Below are 10,867 nucleotides of genomic sequence, written 5' to 3'. Positions count from 1 at the left end.
ATAAATATTTGATATCAATTATTGTTTTGAATGAGATAACAAATTTTTGTTATTATACGTTTATCATTTTATGTAATTGAGATTAAACAAGTTATAAATGTTGTAAATTTGAAAATATTTTTGCACGTAATATAATACAGACAAAATTTGTTATATTTAGTATCAAATAAGATTTTGTAGCTTAAATCATTCACATCTTGTTAATCACATCAAATAAAAAAAGTTCACATATTATTAGCAAATTAAAAATATCAAGAAACATTATTACACATCAAAGATACTAAAAAAATATAAATCAAGAATCTTTTGGAAAGAAGGTACAGGTTCTTTTATTATGACTTTCTTGACCACAACGTCCACAACAATTTGTTCTTGTTGTTATCTTTTCATCTGGATTTTTCTTTCTCTTTTTTCTTGGTCTTCCAGGCATCTTTTTGTATCTAGGTGACAAAACCACTTCTTCCAAAATAGAGTTCGGAGCTTTCCATTCTCTTTTGTCTGGCATTGGTTCTATTGGAATTGCATAGGTATTTGTTAATGCATCGTGTTTATAATAATCAGAGCAGTAGGGGTGTACATCTGTTATATTCTTCTTCTTCAAGACAGCTATTGCATGTGGACAAGGTATCTCGTCATGTTAAAATCTTCCACATGAACAAGTTTTACTCTCAAGACAAACAATGTATCTAATCCCACCTTCATACACTGAAAAAAATAAACTCAGAAGATACAACAACCTGCAATTTTTTAAAACATAGAGACAGTCAACAATTTATTTTTTTTCATTTTTATTTAACAAAAATAATAAATACAAAGCAAATATGTACCTTCATTTTTGAACTTTTTGATGCGTTTAAAATTAATATTTCTTCAAATCTTTTACCTAATGTTTTCTTTGTGTAAGAAGCTATTTCTCTATTTTTGCAATTCCAAGAACCAAATAGAATTCTAACTTCCTCCAATAAATCTATAATAGTTAGTTGTCGTGCATCAACAAGGCAACCATTGATACATTCAGCTTTATTTGAAGTCATCATTCTCCCACGGTTCACTGTTGCATGAGACCTAGACCACCTTTCATACCCAGCATCTTGAAGGTACTTTTTTACTCTTCCATCTATTTTATCCAATTTAGCCGTCAATTTTTTAAAATCATCTTTTCTATAAGCCTTAGCCTTTGAGAAAAACAGATCACTTAGAATGGTCTTACTTCTCCTAAAGTTTGAACACACATTTTCTCAGAGGTGCCATATGCATGCAAAATGAGGAACTGTTGGATAAACAATACTCACACCTTTCTTGATGCTTTCATTTCTGTCAGATACAACACATATTTTTTCCCTCTCACCAAATGCATTCTTAGATTGTTGAAAGAACCATGTCCATGAACAATCATTTTCCGTGTCAACAATTCCATACGTTAAAGGCAATATGCAACCTTAATATATAAACACAAAACAACATATACTAAATAACTACTTAATATTAAGAAAATAATAAAATAAATTCATAAACAACATGGCATACCTGCTCCATCGAGTGTACTAGCAGACACAAATGTACCTTGATAAGTTCCACTCTGATGTAAAGCACCAACAACGACAACTGGCCTGCAGAATTCAAATCCTCTCATCATTGACTTTAATGATCTGAAAAGATACATAAATTCGTTGTATTCAACTTAAACATCCTTATATATGAATTTGGATACACAGTTTTCAGCATAAATATGTATCTTGGCATGTTTCTGTATCCATCAGCAGGCTTACCTCTTATAAGTTCCAATGCATGCCCTTTTGCGCGTCATGCTTGTTGATAAGAAATCTCAACCTCATACATTTTCCTAATACACTACTAACAAACCTAAATGTGGCTTGTACCTTGCTTAATACCATATCCCTTAATGGACATGTATGTTCACTATTAGTATCTCACTATGAATGTTTCTGAATTCTTCCTAACAGATGCCTTCAATTTCCAACAACAATCATCTGAATGACAAACTAATACGTAGCTGCAAAAAAAAATATTGATTATTTGCTAAGATTGATTGTTTTAATAAACAAAAAAAAATAGAAAAAGATATGTTATTTCATTTTCACAATAGAAATGATATTTCATAATAAATATTTCACATCTTGATAACTTACTTTGTAGATTGATCAGAAATATTACATTTATTGGTTTTAACATTCAAAATGTGAAAAACATCATAACGATCAAATCATATTACACAAAAAACTACACGCAACATATAATATTAATGTATCATACTAAATATATTAAAAACAAATTATATATTATTAAAAATATTAACATATAAATTGAAAAAGTATCTTTTGTTATCAGATCTTTAAACTTTAAAGTTGAAACTATTCTTTATTTTGTAATTTTTCATTGCCGCCTTTAGAGTTGACTTATCCTTATACATTTGATTCTCTTCCACTATTGAATTATTGGTGTCTGATATATACTTATCAACATCCATTTTCGGTATGTAATATGCATCATCAATTGATGATTCAACAATATTGAGAGCCTTAGGTCGCCTTTTTTACCCTCAACACACATGATGACACTTATTTTTATATCGAAATTTATTATCTCTTCAACACCTTTATCTGAAGTATAAATGCATAAAGGATAAGTTCCGAACCCAGCCTCATGTTTCTTAATTTTTATATACAATTTTACACTCATATCAGTCCGAATACACAATGGAGACGAATTCCCTTCAACACCATATCTAATCTCTATATTTTTTTCGATTCGTCAATACTAGCTCAGCCACAATTGCTGAAATAAGATTCATGAACGAAATATTTTCACCAACCACTACCCCATCACTTTTGTATTGCTCTTACATAACATCACTTTCCCATATTCCAGCATGTCGCAACAAGATCGAAATATTCATCTTTGAAAATTCAAAATCGACGTTCCAGAGAATTTTTTTATGCAAAATCATTTTTTTTCTAATTCAAAATCTGAATTTTTTAATATTATGAAATTGAATAATGCAATAAGTTAATACGCTTTTTATGCAGATTTGACGATAATATTTTTAAAAATTAATGTAAATCATGGAAAATTTGTTACCCTTTTTTTGCGCCGTAATAGTTAACATAAAAAAACATTAAAGTATCCGGCCATTTCTATTTACATATCATTTTGTTTTATAAAGTATTCGGATTTCTCAAAAACAAAGAATTTTTGGTAAATATTGATATCATAGGGATAGAATGTAATTTGTCATTTACAGTATGTCATTTGCCTAATTTTTACTTTAATTTGTTACCAAAATCAATTTATCGTCTGATCCACTAGGAAAGATATGAATCCTCCATTATTGAACTAGGGAAGAATATGAGTTCAAATTTAAATTTAAAAATTAGTATACACAATTTATTGAATATTGTATACCATTTTGTGTATATTATATGTGGATTTAGTTTATATCATTTAATTCAATAGTATACAATTTGTTGTGATAGTATACTGCAAAAATATACTGTATAATGTAATATTATACTTTTACAACTAGGTCATTTTTCAACGTTTTGAAAATTTGATTTATTGTATACAAACTCGTTTGAATGAATGGTATATCATAAGATTGGAAAAATCAAGAGGGGCTCATATCTAAAATTTGAGACTATTTAGGTTAGATTTAACCTAAGTGGGATTGAAAACATTTTTTACCTTATTGAGAAAGATGAGTTGTAGCAATGTATTGATATTGTATAATATTAATGTATATAAAAGAACATATTTCTGTGTACATAGTTATACATTATTTATACAATAAAATAAAATAATTGAAAAGAGAAAGAAAGGACAAAAAGTGAAAAATAATATTAAAATCACATGACATTGACATGGAAATATGGGAGTTGACATAAAAATAGGTATAAGGATAATTATTTTCATAAGCACTATTATTAGAGGGCATTGATCGATAAAAATTGAGGATTGAATAAATAATATAAGTTTTTTTTATCTAAACGCAATTTAGTTCACCTATTCACAAAAAATAATTCAACTACAATTTAGTTCAGAATTTTCACCACAAGATTCTAAAAATTAAAAATGTAGTGCTATCATTTTCTCAATTTTTGCAGTATACTATCACAACAAATTGTATACTACTACAATTTGATCTCACGAAGAAGTAGAACTATTTGTGATTTTAACATTTATTACTTGGGCTATACATTGAGCTTACCTACTGATTTTTTAAAGAAAATATTTTGGACTTCCCATTGTTGGTTAGTTTGAAGGCAGACATTGTGGATCAAATATTGTCCATCCTAATTATTTATAGTTTAGATATAAGTTGAAGATCTGTAATAATAGTTTGCTTGATTACAAATTATAACTATATATTAGGAGTAAAAGGAAGCGAGCAAGATTAAAAGAGGGAGGAAAAAGGCGAGAGAGAGGGGATACATGTGAGAGAGGTTGAATATTTGTTGTATAAGGTATCACAAATACAGTTTATACAACTGATTTGTATCAAAATGAATATAATGTTCATTTTAGGAGAAGAGAGGCGAGCGAGATCTAGAAAGGATGAAACATATTATATGTTATATCACAAATACAATTGATACAAATACAAATATAGTTGTTTGAATACAATTAATTTGTATCATACATCAAATATTATTGTATTAACATACACAATTTGTGTTGACGTATATAATTGGTAGAATTCAAATTTCATAATACAATTGATACAAAATATGTATATAGTTGATATATAATAAAAGTATTATTGTCATATTTATAGAGAACGTTTTTTGGGATGCAACTCTTTGGGCCGGAGAGAGACGAAAAAATGGCACAACATGTACTCTCCTTTAATTTATTGGCAACATATAGCCTCTTTTTATTTTTATAACAAAAAAAAAAGATTTTAAAAAATTAAAATTGGCATATTTTTGCACTTATGCCCACATTAATATATGAGAAGTAATTTAATTTTAAATTAATTATTTTTTAAAATTAGTAACAACATGTTGCACTTTTAAAGGGAAGTGGGACTTTGTTCCCTTTTTTTTCTCTTCTTTTTTCATACACGTTTAATAAGCATTTAGATCATTCTTCTTCAATCCTTTTAAATAAAAGTGTTAAAAATAGATGTTATATCTTCTCTAGAAGATTTGTATGTTTTCAGTATTGTTGTTAACTTTTTTTCTTGGTTTTCGAATTTTTCAAGTTGAAAGTTTTTATATTTGGGTGAAAATTTAGGAGATAGTAATTAATTGTGGGTATCAATTGTCATGGATAAGAAAAATATAAAAATTATTCCTAAAAAAGAGATTCTGATTTTGTTGAATCTCCACCAAAAACTTCAAATTTTAGTCATGCAAGTTCTTCACAGTATCTGGTCTGTAGTAAGAATAATCTTAAAGGTGAATCGGTTGGTGTTGCAGATAAAAAAAATATAGTGAAGAGTTATTTCACTTGAGGTTGCTAGAAGGAGAAGGATTATAGAATGTGATGAATCGTCTAACTTTGAATATTTTTTACTTGTTTAATATTGAACGTTTTAATTTCTAAGTGTAATTCTCATTTACATACTAAAAGAAGAATCTAGAATGTATACAAATCTTTAGTGAATGAATACACATGTATGCATACATGAATTTTTATATACACGATTGTTCATTCAAATGATAAAAAAATTCATTCAAGTGATAAAAATTATTCGATTCAATGTTTACATTTTCAGTGAATGAATACATAAATATGTATACATGAATGCATTGTATACATGATTTTTCATCCACGTGATAAATTCCAATCATGTGATAAAAGATAATTTAGTTAATTATTTACCTATAAATGATTGGATACATAAAGTATATAATTTTTTCAAAAGGTATCCATTTTAGTGGATAACATAGATTTATATGTCTAGTTATGCTAATTAAATTGAATAAAATTGAATAGTGTGTGGTGGTTAGTTTAAAAAGAATTTTTTTTTTTTTTAAAAAAAAACTAATAGAATGTCGTGGTTAATATGGGCTAATTTGTGCTCTAGTAAATGCTATTTATTTATGGGCTATTTATTGGTAATTTTTCAAACAGTTTTATATATATGTCATTTACTCGGAGAGAGAGAGGGAGGGGTAGTGGGAGGAGAGAAGAGAGAAAATTTTTGTTTTATACTTATAGTTACAAATTATATTATTTTAAATTATAATCATTTTGTTCGTAAATATATACCACATGTTTGCCTTGTGATTTTTCCACTATTTACTTTATTGCCTAAATCAATTGGCTACTACTGAAAGAGATGGCTATCGATCAACTATGAGGGAGCTTCGAATTAGGAGATATCAAAAATCCAAATATGAAAACTATTATCTGGGAATCCTATGAACTATTATTAGTCACTATTATTTAGAATATAGAATTGAGCTTGAGAATCTTCCATTATTGAACTAGTGAAGAATGTGAGCTCAAATTTGAGATTGAAAATGAGTGAAGAAGATATATTGAATATTGTATACCATTTTATGTATATCACATATCAATTTACTTTATATTATTTAATTCAATAGTATACCACTTATAGCAATAGTATACTGCAAAAATATACAGTATAGCATAATATTATATTTTTATAACATGGTCATTTTTTTAATTTTTGAAACTTTAATTGAAGCATACGTAAATCATTTTGAGTGAATAATATATCAAAAGACCTGAAACATCGAGAGGATCTCGTGACTAAGATTTGGACATGCTTAGAAGAGATTTGAGCTGGTCAGAATTGGGGGAAAATCCGCCTCATTGAGAAAGATGAACTGCAACAATGTATTACTATTGCATAGCAACGAATATGAATATACATGTACATATACATCTGTGTACATAGTTATACATTATTCATACAATATAGATACATTACATATATATGTAGTCATTACTTGGTGTATCTGATACATAACAAATCTCGCTCGACTCTTTCTCATCTCGCTCGCCACTCTCTTTCGCATCCCACATACATGTGAATCCCACCAGATACACATATCTAGTATGAATTACATGTATCTAAAATACATAACAAAATATTGTTCGTCCCCCTCCTCATCTCACTGGCCTATCTCTCAAATTTAGTGTATATGATAGCAAAAATACATGTATATAAGTATATTTTTCTCAATATATGGTAAAAATTGTAGGAAAAATTATTTTATTTCAAAAGATTATTTTATTAAGTGTATTTACAAAGCCAATAATTAAATCATTTTGAAGTTATTTGAAAAATTGACAAATTAGCAGTATAGCATTTATCATTATTTTACACCTTCTTTTCCACATGTCCACTCCTTAACACTTGTCTGATGATAGCATTTTGCATGAAATGAAATGGACAAGTGTCTAGGACAGTTGTCTTGTGATCAAGTTACTCATTGGCCTATAAATAGGCATATTGTTCTTATGAAATGGAGTGCAGCAACAAAACATTTAGTGTACTACTTCTAACGTTTTATTCCTAGTTTCTTCATGTTTTCTTAATTTAACTAATTTTGGCTTTGTTATTTTAACCCCCTAATAACTTGTTGAATTAATTTGATGATTCCTGCTATCTCTATTTATTTAAGATAGGAAAGTGCTTGTTTAATCTTGGGAAAACATTTCACACCGTTGAAATAGTTTTTTAGGACAGTGCCCAACAACACTCAAGTATTTATCTATTTTATGTCCTATTATTTATATATTATTGTAGTAATATTTATCTTATTCTCAGACTTTTTGATAAATTTTAAAGTTATTTGTTATTATTATAATTGTGAAATTTTCTAACATTTCCCTAACAAAAACTGATAAATTTTGAAGTTATTTGTTATTATTATAATTGTGAAATTTTCTAACATTTTCTAACAAAAACTCTTAATTAATGATAAAATAAATAATACTTTTTAAGTGTATATATGATAGTAAATATGTCTAATTTAGTAATTTATCTTTTCTGGTTTTTTGGCTGGTAATATATTTACACAAAAATCCCCAAAATAATTGGAGAAAAAATGACTCAAAAGACTAAGAAAGAATGAAAAAAGGTGTAAAAATAATATAAACATCGACATGGAAATATGGGAGTTAGACACAAAAATAGGTATAAGGATAATTATTTTCATACGTACTACTATTAAAGGGAATTGATGGATAAAATGTTTAGGTTGAACAAGTAATCCAAAATTTTAACCTATGTTCAATTTAGTTCACCTATTGACAAAAAATATTCCAACTACAAGTTATTGGACCCATTGATATTTTTATTGGATAATTTAAAGAAATCTCATATATTTGGGCTAATTACACTCTATATCCATTTACAAAAAAATTGACTTTTCATTATTCTTGGATACATTCTTTAGTTGTTAGTATATTGCAAATGATACATTACTTAAGCGTCAGACACATTCATTTATTATCGAATACATTAATCTCTACTGATTTTATTGTGTTCGATTATTCTTCATCTATCGATACATTGATCTATAATTTTTTATTGTATCAATACATTTCTTTATTGTCGGATACATAATTATGAACATGATTCATAATGGGAAGAATCTATCCAAGAGGAAATAGACATGTAACATAAAGTGGATTTTTATTTTTAAAAAAAAAACATAATAATTAAATGATAGGAGATTTTGAAAGATTATGATATGTTAAATTATAAATTTATGTATTTTTTTTCAATTTTAAATTACAAAAGGGATAAATTATATGTCTATCCCTAAATTCTACTTCCTCGTTAATTATCTCACCCTATCCCTTCACCTTTTTCCGCCATCACTGTTGACACCCAATTTCGGACCTCTCAGATAAATTAATTCACGAGCTTCTTAAATTCCAAGTGATTTTAAAACAATTGATATTTTACGAAATTTAAATATATTTTCAAATATATATATACGCAAGCATATTGTTATGAATGTGTGAAAATCGTCCCAAAAATTTTATTTTTGTTTAAATATTTTATTAATTATGTAATAGTTTACATCTTTTTGAATTAATTATTTTAATTACGTCGATTATTTTATTTCGCTAAAATTAAGAAGTTTGGTTATTAATTAGTGGTAATTTGTTTTGCTTAAATTATAACCAATTTCACCAAATTAATTTGATTTGGTTACATGTCAATGTATTTGGGCCAACTATCTAATTGAAACTAGAGCCAAAACATGCCTATTGGCCCCATACATTTTAAAAGAGCTGAAATTTTCATTTTCCGAATTTTTTCTCTCTCTAAATTTTCTCTCTCTAGAATTCTCTCAAGGTTGTCATCGTACGCTTTAGCTGATCGGCTAATCGTTTTGGAAATTTGTGTTTTGGGATGGCTGGACTTCCAGCAGACGATCGATTTAGGCCCCCAGATCCGTCTTTAGGGGTGGGGAATCCTACTGTTCAATCAACAATTCACGAAGTGGCGGAAGAGGCATCGTCTACCTCTTCGCAATTGAGGGAAGAGGCGATCCATATTGCGACTGTGGAGGCGGACATGGATGCATCGCGTCATAATGTCGAAAAAGGGCACAATATTATCGGTCAAGAAGGAGAAATCCAAAGGGTTGATGAGAAGACAGAAATGGGAAGACTCGCATCGCAGGTGAAAGAATCAGCGAAATCGAGTCATACTCAAAGTCAATCTGAAGGTAATCGATAAGAATCTGGTACTGGGGAATTATCTCCAGTTATTGATTCACATACTTAACAAATTGGAGTGGAGATGGGAGTTCAAAACATCGAATCGCGACAGGAAGGCGAAATGGTTGAATCGCAAAGAAGGTTTCAAGAACAACGAAATCGCGATGGTCAACAACAACAGGGTAATCGACCTGTACAAACAAAACAATGTATGCCCAATTTGAACAAGGAAAAAGAGGTGAATCAGCAATTTCAACGTCCTACAAACATAGCAGCAAGAACTCAAGGTTCGAAAGAAGCTGTTCATCCTTCAAAAATAGGCAAGCTGGTGAGCCTTCGTATGAATTGCCCATTAGATCTGAAAATGGTCAAGGTAACATTACTTTAACCAATTTTAATTCCAACAATGATGGTATGTTGAAGGATAGTGATAGAACTAATATTGAGTCTGTTAGGAATCAAGATTATCAAAACAATTTTCCTAAGATTTCTAGCAATTTCGATCGCCCTGTTCATAGAAATATGCCTGATAAGAATGATCCTCCTTCAGGAAATGCTAACAATTTTCCTAAGAAGGATCACATCCCTGAGCCAGCTCCTTATACTGTGATACAAACGTATGTAGATTGATTAAGGTTTAATCAGGCCAAAAGGGGAGTGAGTATCAAGTTGACTGATCCTGAAATTACTACTAAGTACGGTCTTCCTGCAGTCTTATATGTTAAGGAATGAAGTGGTTAAGGATTTAGTTTCAACTTGTAAATTTACTCTTATTGGAAAATTCATTTATACTATGCCTTGAGTGGATTTGATTAGGAAAAACTTTATTCTTCAAACTCAATTATCTGGGGGTGTTAAGATTGCTCATTTTAATTCTAGGCATGTTTACGTAGACATTGATAATGAGTTAGATTACAACATGGTTTGGACTAAGCAAAGGATGACTATAGCAGGTCAGGTTATGAGAACTCAGGCTTGGACCCCTACCTTTAAACCTGATGAAGAAACACCCTTAGTTCCTATCTGGATTTCCCTCCCTGAGTTGCCTTGGCACTGCTATAATAAAGAATTTATTGCTAGCTTATTATCTCCTATTGGTAGAGTTTTATATCTTGATTCTGCTTCTATTAACAAAATTAGAGGGAGTCAGGCTAGAGTTAAGGTTCAGGTTGATCTTACTAAAGACAGACCC

At 29.1% G+C, this 10,867-nt stretch overlaps 1 protein-coding gene across 1 annotated transcript; it reads right to left on the bottom strand.

Moving 5' to 3' along the window:
• Nucleotides 1-698: 698 nt before the first annotated feature.
• LOC104647774 (uncharacterized) lies at nucleotides 699-1,807 on the bottom strand. Its single transcript, XM_010323497.2, has 5 exons — nucleotides 1,770-1,807; nucleotides 1,528-1,649; nucleotides 1,293-1,438; nucleotides 828-1,175; nucleotides 699-737 (listed from the first exon to the last, which is right to left on the bottom strand). Exons 1-5 carry the CDS (start codon nucleotides 1,805-1,807, stop codon nucleotides 699-701), a joined length of 693 nt encoding a protein of 230 aa, XP_010321799.2.
• Between the last annotated feature and the right edge of the window lie 9,060 nt (nucleotides 1,808-10,867).

This window comes from Solanum lycopersicum, chromosome 1, assembly GCF_036512215.1.
Source record: "Solanum lycopersicum chromosome 1, SLM_r2.1".
NCBI lineage: Eukaryota > Viridiplantae > Streptophyta > Magnoliopsida > Solanales > Solanaceae > Solanum > Solanum lycopersicum.
The sequence above is the reverse complement of the archived record's forward strand: the minus strand, read 5'-3'. Positions and strand labels throughout refer to the sequence as shown.